Below are 17,287 nucleotides of genomic sequence, written 5' to 3' on the forward strand. Positions count from 1 at the left end.
AGAGACCTCTGCTTAAAATATTTGAACCTCTGAGCCTCTTTCATTTCTTTCTTTTTTCACACAAGAAATATTTCTTGAGCATCTACTATGTATCAGACTCTATTCCAGGCTCTGGGGATAGAGCTAGGGATACAAAGTCCTGTTCTCATGGAATAGGAGAGGCAGACAATAAACTCATAGATACAGGATCAGGAATGGATAGGTGCTACCAAAAAAATAAAAATAAAAATAAAGCTGGGCAAAGGGCTAGAGGGTGATGGAGGAAGGAGGTACCTTTTAGCTAGAGCAATCAGGGCAGACTTCCGCGAGGAGGTGACATTTTAGCAGAGCTCTGAGTGAGGTAGGAGAAGTCCATGCAGAATGCATGGCAGCTCCAAGTTTTTCCTTCAGTTGAATATTCAGTGAGCTTCTGCTACATGCTGGGGATGCCTAGAAGCTGCTGGGGACATGATATGGTCTTTGCCCTCAGGAGTTCTTCTATCCTAGACCTCTCTCTTGGTATAACATAAAACAATTTAACCATTATTTTATCCATTCAACAAATATTATATCTTCCTTTAGGGTAAGACTTGGTGCTGCTCATGTTTCATCTTTACATTTGTGAAGAGTAAACTCACTTTCCAGTGAGTTTACTCACTCCCTCACTTCCCAGACTCTCTTTCATTTTTGTCTTTCTCAGACACCATGCTGAGGGAGACAGAAGCCCAGGTGAACATATTCATTCCTTCCAACATGGCTTGGCTCTTGGTTCTCTCACTATACAGCCACTCCCCTCTGCGTGGTCTGCAGCTCTCTGCCTATTCAGGTGTGCTCTGGCCTGCAGAGGGAATAGCACAACGACTTCGGCCCTGGTGGTAGTCTAAGGCCACGTTGGAGCCCCATCACAACAGCTTCTCGTGCTCACCAGTGCCAGCCCCACTGCTGCCGGCACCTCCCTTACTCGTCCGAATATGAGAAACTCCACATAGCTGCCCCCTTGCACCCAGAAACGTTGTCACATCTCAGAGTACCAGGAAGGGCAACAGACCTTATTACAGGCAGACTGCTTCTTTAAAATATCAGAAGAGAGGGCAGGTGGATGTGTGAGGCTCGAGGATACTAGTTTCATTATCATCATAATGCTCAACGTGTGCTTTGTTGGAAAAAGCACTAAACTTAGAATTTGGAAACCTGACCTGGCTCTGGTACCACACTGCTGTGGAGCAGTCTCCGTTTCCATCTTCCACTGTGTCCACCAAACTCGCAGGAGTGTGACCTCCTTTTGTTTGACCTCCAACGTGGCCCCTGTTTTTAGTCTCTCATCCTCCATCCAGTCTCTACCCATGCCGGAAGGATCTATCTGAAAACCAGGTCTTAACATCGTAACTCCCCTGGCCTTCAGCCACGATCCCAACGCGTCAGTCTGTGGGGCGCTGTCAGATGGTGATGGAGTGTCTTCTGTCTGTGACGAAATGTGGGAAATTAGGGTCATACAGGAAATTTTCCATAATGTTGACTTTATTCAGATTTTAAGCTCTGAGGTCCCTTTCTTTCATATTCTTTTGGTATTAAAATACCCTTCCTTTCATGAAATAAAAGTTCCATAAGAAATTTAGGAACCTGCTCTCAGGATAGAACCTAATTCTTTACTCAGCAATCAAGGTTTCACAGTCTAGCTACAAATCATGTCACATAGTTCCACAACTCCTGACTCTGTACCTCTGTTCACTGACCGTCTGGTCACACTGATGCCTTGCTGCCCCATTAAACATGACGTGTCTTCCTATGCCACTGGTCCTCTGAACACCTTGGTTCCTGTCCCTAGGTTCTCTTGCCGTCCTTCTCTGCCTGTTTTCTGCTCACCCTCCACAGTTCCCTCCTCTTTGAGCTTGTTCTGCTCACTCCAGGAGGCATGAGGCACTCCCTCTCCAATGGCACTGATCACCTGGCCTACAGGGTTTTTTTGTCTCGTTATCTGTTTTCCCCATCAGCTGTCAGCTCCTGGATGCAGAGCCTGTGTCTCACAGCCTGGCCTAGAGTAGCCACTCAGTGAACATTTGTCAAATGAATGAATGAATGAACCAATGAACGTATGAATGTCAACTTCAGTCTGTCCTGGCTGGCTGAAAGCTGCATAAAGAGAGAGGGGATTCTGATTCCCTTTTATCCTGCATGTACCCTCGCTACCTTGTGCAGTATACTCTTCAGGTAGTAGATACTCATATGTTCATACCTGCTCTCCTGTGTTCTCTGTGTGGCCTTCTCCCGCTCATTTCCTCCCCAGAACTCTCTGCAGTGTCTGAGGTCCTGCAGCACGGGCTGCCCCAGATAAGCAGCAGGAGCCCTGAAAGCCTTGCCTTCCTGTCTGATTGCCAATATGTGGAGGGATCTGCTCGCCAGAAACAGTACTGCATCCTGCTCCTCTTCTACCTGGCCTACCTCCACGAGGACAGGTCAGTGCTCTGAGCTGGTGGCTGGTGGTGAGTGCTGGGACCCAATGCAACTTACTAAATATTTACAGAGGCGTCTTCTTCAAGCCTGGTGCCGGGCACTGGGGACACAGACAAGTGAGAGATGGGTTTTATTACTGAGGGGTTTATTTATATCATGGAGTGGGGAGGTTAAGACATGTGGGCAGGCACAGTGCTGAGAGACAGGCCTGGAATCCTGATGAGAATTCCTTGTAATCCTTGAGGGTATTTTGTGCACAGAAAAAAATTTCAGTGATTTACTTTGGTTTTAAGAATTATTAAACAGTTTATTAAAATTTCAAAATCAAAGGACTATTCTTTGTTAAGGTTTTAAAAAATTATGTATTGAGGTAAAATTCACATATCATAAAATTAACCATTTTAAAGTGAACAATTCAGTGGCATTTAGTATATTCACAGTATTCTGCAACCACCACCTCTATCTAGTTCCAAAACATTTTCTTCACTCCAAAGTAAGACCTAGTATTTTGAATGTCTTTGAGGAAATACCCTGCTCAGTTCCACAGTGGCTATACCATTTTACGTTCCCACCAACAGTGCACAAGGGTTCAACTTCTTCACATCATTGCCAACACTTGTTATTTTCTGGTTTTCTGATAGTAGCCATCCTAATAGACGTGAAGTTGTTACTCTCATAGTTTGGGTTTACATTTCCCCAGTGATTAGTGATGTTGAGCATCTTTTCATGTGCTTAGTGGCCATTTGTATATCTTTTTTTTGGAGAAATGTCTACTCAAGTCCTTTATCAATTTTTGAATCAGATTGATATTTTTTATTCTTGAGGTTTAGGAGTTTTCTATATATTCTGGATATTAATTCCTTATTAGGGATATGATTTGCAAATACTTTTTCCCATTCTGTGGGTTGCCTTTTAATTCTGTTGACAGTGTCTTTTGATGTGCAAAAATTCTAAACTTTCACAAAGTTCAATTTGTCTATTTTTCCTTTTGTTGCCTGTGTCTTTGTGTTATATCCAAGAAATTGTTGCTAAATCCAATGTCATGAAACTTATGCCTTATGTTCTCTTCCAAGAATTTTATAGTTTAGGTCTTACATTTATGACTGGATCCATTTGGGACTAATTTTTTTAAAAAGATTTCATTTATTTTTATTTTTAGAAAGGGGAAGGGAGGGAGAAAGAGAGGAAGAGAAACATTAGTGTGTGGTTGCTTCTTGCATACTCCCTACTGGGCACATGGCCTGCAACCCAGGCATGTGCCCTGACTGGGGATCAAACCAGCAACCCTTTGGTACACAGGCTAGCATTTAATCCACTGAGCCACACCAACCAGGGCTGGGGCTAATTTTTTATATTGTGTTAGGTAAGTGTCCAACTTCATTCTTTTGCATGTGATATCCAGTTTTCCTGGCACCATTTGCTGAAAAGACTGTCATTTTTCCATTGAATGGTCTTGGCACCCTTGTTGAAAATCATTTCATCATATATGTGAAGGTATAATACTTATTAACTAAAATTTATTCAGATTTCCTCTGAATAAAGAGGATTGCCTGTGTTTCCTCTATTGTTTCTTTTCTGTTCCAGGAAGAATCTAGGATACCACATTGCATTTAGTATTACCCATTTTTAAATTTTCTTTTTTTGGTACTTAATCTGATAGGTGAGACATATATCATGGTAGAAAAATGTAAAGGTATAAAAAGACAGTGAAAAGTCAAGCTCCTTCTTATCCCCATCTCCCTCGCATATACAAGCATAGATGTCTCCCTCCCCCAGAAATTAGCCCATTGAACTCACAAATGTTTAATAGTAAGTACAAGAAGAGAGGAGTGGGCTGGCAGCCAGAGCAGGGCCTTCTTAACCCCAGAAGTAGCATTCTTCTTTTTGACAATACTGGCCCTGCTGGCTGATGTTTCACCTTCTAGGTGTGAGTGAGGAGTCTCTGGTCCCTCATAGAGCCTTGCACAAAGCATAGAACGATATGTTGTGCGTATGATGATGCTTTGGAAGTATATATGGCATATTGTTTGTGCAAGGTGTCATTAGGCTGTGGACATGCTGGAGCAAAATGACAGTGGCTAAGGGAGGATGTGGCAAGGCGGGACAGCTATCTGTGCCTTTCTCACTGAGACTCTCTTCGGTTGACAGGTTTGTCTCAGAGGCAGACTTATTTGTGGCTGTGCAAAGCTTCCTCCTGTCTCTGCAGGACCAGGGTGAGCACCCTCCACTTGTGGTCTTCAGAGCATCCATCTATCTGCTTGCAGTGTGCCAGGACAAAGACAATGCACTAGATGAGGTATGGGCCCAAACGCCTGGGACTCTTCCTCCTCTTGCGCCTCTATATAGTGTGGTTCCTTGGGAGACCATGATGTTGTATGTATAGAGAAAGGGGATAGGAGAGAGAGGGGGAGAGAGAGAGGTGCGAGAGGGGGAGGAGGTAGGGTGCTGACACATACAGAGCCTATGTAATTTAACTCATTCTCTCAACATTCCTGGGAAGCAGAGATGATTATTTCCCTTTTACAGACAAGTCAATCAAGACAGGTTAAAGTCATTCTCTAGGTCACACAGTTAATCAGTGCGGGGAGCCAGGGCTCCGACTCAGACTGGACCAACTCCCATGGCTCTTTTCTTAGTACCAACTCGGGTGTGTGCAGGAGGAGAGAGGTGTGAGGTTTTCCTTCTGGTAACAGTTTGTCAAACAAAGTGGGTTGCTGGGACCCAGATCAGTGTTAATCAGGCTGACCTCAAGTTACTTTTGGTGGTAGTTATGTGTGTACAAGTTGCCTCTCTCCAGATTTTTTATTAGCTCTTGGGGATAAAGGACTATGTCTGATTCATCCATGAATCTCTCCTGTTTTTTACTGAAGATTGCTTCTACTCCTAAGATGTGGACCCTTCAGCTTCAGCCTGAGGATACTCTTCCTTCACTGACTATTAATTTTGCCTTTTTTGATTACTGTTGGGGCAAATGTGATATAAGCAAACCTGTTTTTTTTTTTAATCCTCACCTGAGAATATATTTATTGATTTAAGAGGGAGGTGCGGGGAGAGAGAGAGAAACATTGATGTGAGAAACATCGATCGGTTGCCTCCTGTACATGCCCCAGCCAGGAATTGTATCCACAACTTAGGTATGTGCCCTGATTGAGGATTGAACCCACAACCGTTTTGGTGTACAGGATGATGCTCCAACCAACTGAGCCACTCAGCAGGGCTAATTAAACCTGGTTTAATTTGAATGAAAAAGGAAGGTGTAGTGAAAGTGCAATGGATTTTCAAGTAAGATAGACCTGGATATACACTGTTGCATCGTCTCTTTTTGTGGTATTAACAGCCATTGGTGATCATTGCCTTTATTCATTGATTCATTGGGGACTACAAAATAATAATATTCTAATTCTATCATTCTCTCTTTGTTTATTAACTGGAACACTTGTATAAAAATAAACTTCCCCTCCTCTGGCTGGTGTAGTTCAGTGGATTGAGCATGGGCTGCAAACCAAAGCGTTGCCGGTTCTCTTCCCAGTCAGGGCACATGCCTGGGTTGCAGGCCAGGTCCCCCGTGGGGGCCATGTGAGAGGCAACCACACATTGATGTTTCTCTCCCTCTTTTTCTCCCTTCCTTCCCATCTCTCCAAAAACAAATAAATAAAATCTTAAAAAAAAAAAACTTCCCTCATCAACTTTTTGGTTACTATGAATGGTAAATTGTATAGATAGAATAGGTGGAATGTTTGATTTTTTTCCCCTTTAATTACCAGTTTTAAAAAAATGAATTGGTTGCCTAGCATTCTCCAAAGGTGACCAAGGAAATTTTTTTAGTATTGTTATGAACTCATGGGTTTAAAAATATTTGATGTATTTCAATCTACTGTAGTATTATTATCTCCTTGAGGCTCAAATTGTTCTATCTTTGGCCAATGGGAGCCTATTCATGATAGTTCCTAAAATCTTTTGACACAAACTTAGGAGTCTTTAACAGAGTTTGGGCTTTCTAGCATGACGAGATTCTTCTGGGGTGGGGACCCCCAATAGTTATTATAGAGTGGGTGTCTCTGGGGAGTGGACATTTCAGAATGTCAAGCCCTAGTTATTCCTGGAAGCTCTTTCTTTTTAGTAACTTCTCTCCAGTTTGATCAGCATTTCATAAGCCTTGAATACTACTCAAATAAATGAGCACATGATTTTTAATTTGTTTCTCAACATTTTAGCAACTCAGCCAATGTGGATTGACCACTTGACATGTGCCAGATGCCATGTGGGGCCCTGTCAGGGTTGACGTGAATCAAACATGTTCTCTACCCTCAGGGAACAGTGGTTTGCCAGGAAAGACAAAAATATTTTCTGTAAGGCAGGCAGAAACAGCAGTGGGTGTTTCCCTGAAGCCTGAGGGACTGGCCAAGCACTGAGAAAGCACTTGGGTGATTGTTGTATCAGGAGAGGCTTCCTGGAGGAGACTGGGGTGAAGGGAGAATTTTTAGGCTTAGAGTAGAGCAAGATTTAAGATACAGAATTAGGAAGTTGCCCAGTCTAAACACTCAAGGAAGTTTAGTGTGCCTTTGCTAAGACATGGGAGATAGTGGAAAGAAGCTGGAAAGGTAGACATATCTTTAATAGAATGCTTAAAATGAAATGAAGAAAACAATTCCATTTACAATAGCATCAATAAATAATATACATAGGAAAAAAATTAATAAAGTGCAAGGACTTGTATTATGGAAATTATAAAACATCATTGGAACAAATTAAAGATGATCTAAATAAATAGAAAGGCATTCTTCTGTATTTATGAATCAGAAGACTTAATAGCCAGTTATAAGGCAAGTAAGTTCTGGGAATGTAATATACAACACAGTGACTATAGCTAGCAATACTGTTTTGTACATTTGAAAGTTGCTGAGTAGATCTTAAAAGTTGTACCACAAGAGAAAACATTTTGTAACTGTGTGAGGTGGTAGATATTAAACATTGTGTTAATCATTTTATAATGTATATATTTATCAAATCCTTATATTGTATATCATAAATTTATATAATGTTATATGTCAATTATATTTCAACAAAACTGGAAAAGACTTAATAGTGTTCAGATGTCAGTATTCCCCAAATTGATCTATAGATTCAACACAATCCCAATCAAAATCCCAGTTGCCTTTTATTTTTTTTTAGAAATGGATAAGCTGATCCTAAAATTCATATAAAAATGCAAGTGACCCAAAATAGCCAAAACAATCTTGAGAAAGAAGATCAAAGTTAGAGGACTAGCACATTTTGATTTCAGAATTTACTGCAGAACTGCAGTAATCAAGATAGTGTGGTTTTGGGCCTGGTTGGTGTGGCTCAGTGGTTGTGCCAGTTTGAGAATCAAAGGGTCGCCAGTTCGATTCCCAGTCAGGGCACATGCCTGGGTTGTGGGCCAGGTCCCTGGTAGGGGGCACCTAAGAGGCAACCACACATTGATGTTTCTCTCCCTCTCTTTCTCCCGCTCTTCCCCTATCTAAAAATTAAAATAAAATCTTAAAAAAAAAAAAGAGTGTGGTTTTGGCATAAGGATTGACATCTAGATCAATGGAATAGAATTGAGAGTACAAAAATAAACCCATATATTTATGATCAATTGACTTTTTATAAGGATGCCCAGATAATTCAATAGGGAAAGAATGGTCTTTTAAACGAAATGGTACTGGAACAACTGGATATCCACCTGCAAAAGAATGAAGTTGGACTGCTACCTCATACTATACTCAAAAATTAACTCACAAATGGACCAAAGACCTAAATGAAAGAGCCAAAATAAGCTATAAAACTCTTGGAATAACATATTAAGGAGTTTGAACTTTTTTATATGTGTAATGGGAAGAGAGAGGATTTTGAGGGTTAATAAATGATTCAGCACACCTTTTGCTGTGTCTGTGCCAGGCCCTATGCCAGATGTTCACTGATTAATCTGCCACAGTCCCTGCCCTCAAGCAGCTCAAGTCTAGTGTGAGAGGTAGACACATAGGCTGCCAATTACAAAACATTGTGGTAAGTATATTTGTAGAGCTGGATTTGTCAGCTTTGGTACTATTAACCTTTTGCGTGGCATAATTCTTTCCTGTGGGAGGCTCTCTTCTGCTCTATAGGATATGTAGTGGTATCCCTGTTCTCTCCCACTAGATGTCAGCAGCACTCCCCCAATCAAGACCATGAAAAATGTCTAATCTTTTCTGAATGTCCCTGGGGAGCAAAATCACCCCCAGTTGAGAACCACTGTCATAAGGTAAACACAGTGGGGTTTTCTTCTCCCGAGAAGGCGTTGGGATGAGCCAGTGAAGATGTCCTTGGAGTACTGAGACACCAGTACATTTTTTCCTGTCCTGTCTTAGCTATATATGTTGGGGCTTCTTGGGTCTTCTGCAAGGTGTATTTACCTCCTTTCTTTTTCTTTTTCTTTCTTTCCTTTTTTTTTTTTTTTTTTTTTGCCTCCAGGCTGTGGTCAATGCCATCAGAAAATTTCTAGAGGGCATCCCGGACCTGCAACTCATCTACACCCACCACCCCCTCCTGCTCAGATTTTTCCTGTTGTATCCAGAGTTGATGAGTAGGTTTGGGCATCGTGTCCTGGAACTTTGGTTCTCCTGGGAAGAGAGCAGCTATGAGGAGCTGGATGATATCCCCTCTGCTGGACAGCCCACCCTTCCTGCCAGCTTAGCAGCCCTGTTCCACATACTCAGAAGCAGCCCCAGCATCCTGCTTATTTTGCTAGTAGGTGACCACTTGCTCATTTCTGCATTCAGAGGTGGTGGGCCCTCTCTCTCTGGGAGCTGGTTTACTGAGGTCAGGAGGCACCAGCAGCCGCTTCTGCCTACATCTGGACTTAATGCTGTTCCCATGTGAGTAGGAAGTCCTTTTGGCTGGCAGGTGTCTGGTTTCTGTTAATTTGTACCCTGTCCTAAGTCTGATGGAAGTCTGCTCACTGAGAGATAATGTGTCCCTCTACTCCCCAGGGGATATGACTATGAAGGGCTGATCTCAGTCACCATTCCCTCTCACCTGTCTTCTTTAAAGCAGATTCTGCTAAGAATGGTTTAATATCGAAGGAGATCCCTGGGACATGTAGATGGAGAGGTCTGATTGCAGAAGGCTATGCCTCTTTTCTGCCGTGGCTAACGTGATAATGGTACATGTGCAAACACTCCCCTGGGCCTGCCCAGAATTGTTAGAAACGCCAATGCTTTTTATAAAGTAAGACATCCCTATAATTCCTATCAGCTATAACAGATAAGTTCTCTGCTTGTTGTCTGCAGTTTCTAACACACTGACTTCAACTCTGCCTTTTTTTCTTTCTTTTTTAAAATTGACTTTAGAAAGAGTGGGGGACAGGGGGGGAGAGAAAGAAACATCAATTTGTTGTTTCTTTGTTGTTATTTACTGTGTAGTAGGCATTGGGGATACAAAGATAATTCAGTTATGGTTGGTCAGTTCTTGCCCTTGAGGAAATCACAGGTGCTGGTTTCATCTCTGTCACCTTATAGAGAATTATAAAGCATCAATGAAGGGAGGGAATGGTGAGGCTAGAAAAAAATCTCAGGTTATGACTCTGGGCTGTGGGAGTGGCTGGAGAGTCTAAGCCCCTCTAGGCTTACTCCTGGCTGCTCTGAATGTCTTCTACCTGGACCCAGATTCTCACTCGTCCCTGTCCTCTCAACCCTGTCCTCTCAACCCTTTCCACTCCTGTATCTCTCCCTTTACTGCCAAACTCCTAGAACTAGTTCTCTGCTCTCGAAATTACCATCTCTCATTCCTCTACCCATTGGCTTCCGTGTCCATCACTACTTGAAAGCCCTGTCACCTGAATCAGCAATGATGTCCTTGTGGCTAATTACAGTGGACTTTTTGGCTCTCATCTTATAGATCCTCTTAGTATTTGATGGTTGTCCACTTCATTTTTATTGCTTTGCTCTTGGTTTCATTAATTCCAGCTCTCGATTTTTTCTCCTACCTCTCTTGGTGCCCCTTGTTAGTCTGTTTTATAGTTTTCTCTCTGGCTAGTACTTGAAAGTTTATGTTCCTCAAGGTTTTGACCTAGGCTCTCTTTTTCACTCTGTATATTCTTTCTGGGTTGTCTTATTTATTTCCAGAGCTTCGTTTGCCTTCTGTCATAGGCTGATGACTCATATCTCTGCCCATCCCTGACCTTTCTTCTGGGTTCCAGACCCACACAGCTAACTATCTATTTGACATTTCTGTTTAAAATGGAGTTCCTTATCTTTCTCTCCCAAGTTATCCTTCTTGGTCTGGATCTGCCTAGGGTGGAGATCCCTCCCTAACTGAAGGCTATCGTAGGCTACTAGCTTCAAAGGACATAAGTACAGGAAAGAAACGAGCCAAAGAGAAAATGAATCTCAGGAAACCAAATTTTATTTATTTATTTAAAAAAATTTTATCATGAGCCCTGGCTGGTGTGGCTTAGTGGATAGAGAGATGGCTTGCGAACCAAAGGGTCACCAGTTCGATTCCCAGTCTGGGGCACATGCCTGGGTTGTGGGCCAGGTCCCCAGGGGGAGGTGTGTGAGAGGCAACCACACATTGATGCTTCTCTCCCTCTCTTTCTCCTTCCCTTCTCCTCTCTAAAAATAAATAAATAAAATCTTTTAAAATTTTTTCATAATATGAAAAATAACACAAATGTCAGGATGGCTGGTGACGCAGGTGGTGATGCGGGCTGTGAAAGAATTCCCAAAGAGAGGAAAAGGCAGAGAGCAAAGTTTTATTCACTTTCCAAGAGAGGACAGGAGCTGGTGTGAAGAGATATACCAGCAGCAAAAAGTTGGGGCTATGAGTTTTTATTGGGTGATGAAGGGGGAGGAGGATGGAGCTAGGTAGACACGGCAATTAGTTGTAAATTAGGAGGTTTCTGGCTGGTTGTGCAGGCTTCAGTTTGTTCTGCTGTTATCTTTGGGTTCTGGGTCCAGGAGCTCCTGTCTGGCATGTCTTATTTGTAGAAGTTTTAAGACACCTGTGTGGGAAATGCTTTTAGTAATCTCTCCAGTCCTGAGAATAGAGGCTCAGCGAAACAACAGTTAATGATGCCTGACAGACTCAAGGAAGTGATAGCTATCTCTAGTAAAGAGGACATGAAAGGAGCTTTTTTTTGTCTTTTCAACAAGTGTAGAAAATCACGCCAAACACACACACAGCTTAATTATTATATGGGAATATTCCAGTAACTGCCATTGTGTGTCAGGAAAGAGAACTTGTAGCCACTCTGGAAGTCCATCACATGCTCCCCTCAACAGTGACTCATATCTGTCCCCCTAGGAAAACTACTAGCCTGGCTTTTATAGTAGTAGTATCTTTCTTACATTTACTTAAAGTTTTGTCAGTTAAGTATAAACACTATAGTTTAGTCTTCCTTTTTTTCTGTGTGGATATGTGTTTTGAGTCTCCATTAATCCATAAACTTTGCCTCCATTTCTTTTTTTTGCCCCCCTTGCAATTTATTTGGCCAAGCAACCAGATGGTTGTTCTGTTGAGTTTCAGATACAACCAGATGCAACAGGCAGGGTTTGCTGTTGCATCTGAATTTGTCAGGAAACCAAATTCTTAGAGAAAAACTGTCCCAGGCAAGCTGGAGCAGGTACCCCAACCTTTGTTGTGGTCTCCCAGTTCTTGTCCTTGAATGTACATCATCCTCATCACCCCTCCTTCTTGGGGGGAGGCAGGGCAGAGAGGAGTCTTGAGCTTTGGCAGGTAGAGCTCAATAAGAAGGAGCTGCACTGGATGCTGTGTACAGTTCCAGGAAGATGAAGGCTTCTCTGAGCTTCAGATTTCTCACATGTAAAATGGAGATAATGGGAGGATAAATGAAAGAATACATAGGGCCTTGGCCCTGGCCGGAGTGACTCAGTGGATTGATTGAGCACTGGCCTGGGAACTAAAAGGTCACCAGTTTGATTCTTGGTCAGGGCACATGCCTGGGTTGGGGCCAAGTCCCCAGTTGGGGGCATGTGAGAGGCAACTGGTCGATGTATTTTTCACACATCGATGTTTCTCTTCCTCTCTTTCTCCCTTCCTAGCTCTCTCTAAAAAAAAAAAAAAAAAAAAAAGAATTCATAGGAACACTCTTAGTATGACTGACTAAACCACAATGTTAATCTCAGGAAAGCTTATTGAATTGCCCAAGGTCATTAGCTAATAAGGGTCATGATGATAATTGGAGCCTAAAGTTAATGAATTTTGTACTAAATCAGGTTCTAGAAACATCAGTGGTTTAAAAAATAGAGAGAAACAACTTTGTTGTCTGTTCACATATATAATTCCTACCATTTCTACCCGGTTTCTAGCCACAGGAGGGGAAAAGAGTCTAAAAATATGCATTGGTACCAATTTCTGTTTTTGATATGGGTAATTAACAACCAAAAACAAAGCTGTTAATTGCCACTCTTATCAATGGGTGGTCTTTTGTGTAGGTTGTTTAGATGTGAAAAAACAATGGTGTCACAGAAGCTGTGTTTGTTCCCTGCTTGGCCACGTCACCCAGGTTGGGCCAGTCCCAGAGAGTTCTGGACAGTTCTGGGCAGGAGAGATTAGCGTGGGCTGTGTTCTGCCCAGGGCCTTCGAAGTCACCCATGCGGTGGGGAGCACTCCTTCCCCTGGCATTCACCATGGCCACCAAAGGCTGAGTAGCCCCCTTTCTTTGGGCATTTAAAATATACTAACTCAGGTTTCTGAGGGACCAGCTCTGGCAATCAGGCAGATACTTGCTGTTGAAGGAGCAGGGCCTGGAAGCTGGTTTAGCCTTGGGCGCTGTGACCTTGGGCAAACCACACCCCCTCTGGGCTTCAGCCTCATACTCTATGAAGTAAAACGGCTGACAGACATAAACTGAGATTCCCCCTAGCCCTCCGTTCTGTGATTCTCTCCTTCCAGAAATGTTTTCTCAACCCTACAAGGTGACAAAGATGAAGCCGATCTCGTCTCTGTCCTTTGTTAATTTGTAGTTACAATGCCACTGCTTTCTTGATAGCAAACTACAGTACTTAGTTTGTCCCAGTTTCCTCACTTGAAAAATCGGGGTGAACCTACCTGGAAGAGTTATTATGAAGACAGATAAACAAACATATATAGCTACTGGGTTTTTTTTTTAAGACTTTATTTATTTATTTTTAGACAGAGAGGAAGGGAGGGAGAAAGAGGAAGAGAAACACCAATGTGTGGTTGCCTCTCGCGTGCCTCCTACTGGGTACCTGGCCTACAACCCAGGCATATGCCCTGACTGGGAATGGGACCAGCGACCCTTTGGTTCACAGGCCGCACTCAGTCCACTGAGCCACACCAGCCAGGGCATATATAACTATTGTTTAAACAACATAGTACCTGACATTATTAGGCTCTGATTGAGAGTGGTTGTTGTTGGTATTATAGTTGTTTCTCTGGCAGCTATGGAGGTCTGTGAAGAGCCAAGGCCAGACATCCCTGTGCCATCCTGTGATCAGCACATCCGGAATTGTCTAGTCAGGTGCCTTGTAGACATGTCTCTGTGTGTCAGGAGCTGTCCTTCCTGGAAAGGGAGTCTGTGTGTGACCTTGTGTTTATTGCACCCAGCCCTAACTGGCTCTGCACGTTAGCCTGTCCAAAGGAATTGTCTTGTTTCAAGCTGGTAGGTGCTAGAAGCTATCAGTGGGATTGCCTCTGGTGCAGCTTCAGACTGGCTTTGCCTTTAACATATACTCATTAAACTAACTGTGAAAGCACATAAAATGCAATGTCCTTTCCCACCATCTGAACCCAAGACCTGTATACAATAGCTTGGAGCAGAAATAGCCAGATTGCCATGGCAGAGAAAGGGCCTGACCTGATCCTCACTTTTCCCTGTGCCCCGAATCTGTCCTGAATCTATCCTAACCCATCCTGTGGCATCTCCACCCCTCTCTTCTCTTTTCCCTTAAGGCACACTCAGGATCTGCTGTCCTGAAATAACCTTTTCTTGACCCTGGTGCTTCCACTTACATGAGAGAGGCATCCTGGAAAGTAGAAAGAACTTGGAGTTAATAGACCTGCATTCAAATCCTAGCTGTGCCACATATTGGCTTATGTAACCTTTGGCACCACACTGTCCACGTAAGAAACATCCAAACCTATAGAGAATTTTGACGAGTTTATTTGAGCCAAACTGATGACAATTGCTGGGAAGCAAGATCTCAATGGATTGAGAAAATGCTCTGGAGAAAAGCAGTTTGCTGCTAATCTTCTACATTAGAATCAAAGGAGGGTTACATGAAATCCATTGGTGGTAGAGTAAGGGGGCAAGAGAACACAAAAGAGGGTGGGAGGGTAGGAGGGAAATCTCTGGGATTGGATAAAAAGTAAAAGGGAAGACATACTTCTTCTACATTGGTGGGTACAGGAGCATTAACAGTTATAGCATGTAGAGATGGTATGTGTGCCTTGAGGGGCCTAGAAAAGGAGATTACTTGGACATTTCAAAAGTATGCTATCTTAGCTGTAAAAAGATAATGAACAGGCTCACTTTTAAGGTAAAGGTTGACCCTTTGTTAAGGAAGCTACAGGCCTAGGATGTGACTACCTGCATCACTCACCTTTAGTTAGGAATTTTTATGTTCCGACCACCCTATGTGGTTACATTCAATCTCTGAATTTGTAGGGTGCCTGCTGCGCTGGCCTTCCCTGAGCTTGTCAGGTTCAGTATGCGGCCCCTTTTTGTCCACATCTTGTAATCTCTTGAAGCCTCCATTTACACCTGCTTAGAATGGGCCTATAGAATGTCAGGAAGGTATATAATTGGTGCTGAGTAAGTGAATGCTTCTTTCCCCAGGTTCTATGGTACCATCAAGCCTGGGCCCTTTCCCAGACCCTCTCTGTCTTCTGTCACCAACCAAGATACCCTTTGAGCTCTGACTTTCTTCTTTCCTGCTCAGGATCTCATCTATTCCAGCCCTGTGGACATAGCCCGCAAGGTACTAATTGTCCTGAGGACATTTTTGAGGAGGAATGAGGATGTTCAAGTGGGTGGTCTCATCCGAAGTCACTTCCTGCTGATCCTACAGCATCTGCTGGTGGAACACGGGGCTTCCCCGTCAGAAGGTCAGTATGCAGCAGCTGGGGGCATGTTTTGACCTGAAAGTCAGTATGATATGGGTGTCTCTGCCCTGGTAAGTCAGCTATTGTGGCATCAAGCTAAATTTTACCTCCTTCCTCTCTTTGGAGAGTGGGTGCTCAACATATTTGGTGTGTGGGGTGGGTGTGTGTATGTTCGTGAGTGTGAACATTTTTGTGTTTAATGATTCTGTGTGTGTAGCATGGGAGGGTATGTTTGATGTATGTGTGCCTGTCCCCCTCTACATGGCATGTGCTCAGAGCTGTCACGAGAATGGCAGCCTCCAGTTGGGAAGAAGAAAGCTGGAAATGTTGGGGAGGCCGGGCAGGCAGCAGCAGCCAGCAGGAGCCTGGGAGGGGGTGGATCTGTGATGTACTGGAAACTCCCAGTGAGATCCAGAAGGATAGTTTCCAAATCTGGAATGGGACTTCCTGGAGTCAAGGAAGCTTGATGTTTGGTATAGGATGGAGACACTGAAAAGGTTGGGATTGGTTTGTCTTATCCTATTTTTAGAAAGTTGAATTTTTAAATTAAATTTCTAAGCAATTTAGTGCTTAGAAATTAGAGGAGAGCTGTGGCACTTGGTCCACTCATGACTGGAGGTGGGGTTTGGAAATAGATTTAAGAGTGTCTGGAGGAGCTGAGTCCTTTCTTTACAGGACAGGATAAACCACATTCCAACTGACAACAGTGTTGGAGAGCCATGAGATGCAGTGGAAGCACATAGTAGAAAGAATGTGGGCATTGAATTCAGATTTGGGTTCAAGTCCTGGCCCTGCCACTTATTAGCTGTGGGACCTTGAAGAAGTCACTCAGCCTCTCTAGGCCTCAACTTTCTTTACTGCAAAATAGGAATAACAGTTCCTGTTTCACGTGGTTTTAAGGGGATTAAGAGAAATGCTGAATTCTTGTTACCCAGCCCCGAGCTGGCACTCAGTATTTCAGTTGTCCCTGTGCCCAATGAAGAAGGAGGAAGGAGGAAGTGGGGTAAATCCCAACAAACTATTTACAGCTGGATGGGTATCTGTCTGACCTTGAACTGACCTGAGCATCAGGCCCCTGACCAGCCCTTCTTCTTCTTCACAGCCTCAGGGAACCTGCCATTGCTGCTGGGCCTCCTTTCTTTAGTGCAGCTAAGGAACGAGTCAGGACAAGAACTGGACAGCATGTCCATGAAGCTCCTTCACCAAGGTGCCAGCTGTTTGGCACAGTGCTCAAGGGCCCAGGGCTGGGTGGGCTGGGGATGCTCCTTTCTTCTCTCTCTTCATCCCTTTGAAAGAAGCTAGTGCACTTTCCCATAGGCTTCTTGCTAAGGGACCTTTCAGATCTTTCTCTGCTGTTCCCTAGGACTGCTTAGGAGACACTCCCCAAAATAGGCGTATATATAAAATTATGTGATACGGACAAGCACTGGAGTTGGGAGGGCCTGGGTTTGTTCTCAGGTTAATCACTAGTTGTATAACCTTGGACAGTCACCTAGTCTCTATGGACCTTAGGTTCCTCATGGGTAAAATAATAATACTTCCTGATGTAGGGTTGAGATAAGGAATGACTTTACACATAGAATCCACACAGTGTTTGGCACACAGTAGGCCTCCAATGGATACTGTCCATGTAGATCATTTTTCTGGCACAAGTACAGTTCTTCACCTCACCCCCACAGCTGACTCAGGATCTGTGAACTGTCCAGTTTACAGTTCTCTAGGCCTCTTTTCTACCCCCACCCCAAACCTTATTAGGACTTTTCATTGC

General features: G+C 43.4%; 1 protein-coding gene across 1 annotated transcript in view; it reads left to right on the forward strand.

Annotated features, from left to right (window-relative positions):
• MEI1 (meiotic double-stranded break formation protein 1) overlaps nt 1-17,287 on the forward strand; it is a 57,237-nt gene that overhangs the window by 25,717 nt on the left and 14,233 nt on the right. The window contains exons 18-22 of the mRNA XM_024579632.3: nt 2,264-2,432; nt 4,579-4,726; nt 8,905-9,180; nt 15,357-15,522; nt 16,622-16,726. Of these exons, the coding sequence (XP_024435400.2) occupies nt 2,264-2,432; nt 4,579-4,726; nt 8,905-9,180; nt 15,357-15,522; nt 16,622-16,726 (864 nt within the window). The remainder of the gene's footprint in view (nt 1-2,263; nt 2,433-4,578; nt 4,727-8,904; nt 9,181-15,356; nt 15,523-16,621; nt 16,727-17,287) is intronic.

The sequence above is a fragment of the Desmodus rotundus genome, chromosome 3 (assembly GCF_022682495.2).
Source record: "Desmodus rotundus isolate HL8 chromosome 3, HLdesRot8A.1, whole genome shotgun sequence".
Classification (NCBI taxonomy): domain Eukaryota; kingdom Metazoa; phylum Chordata; class Mammalia; order Chiroptera; family Phyllostomidae; genus Desmodus; species Desmodus rotundus.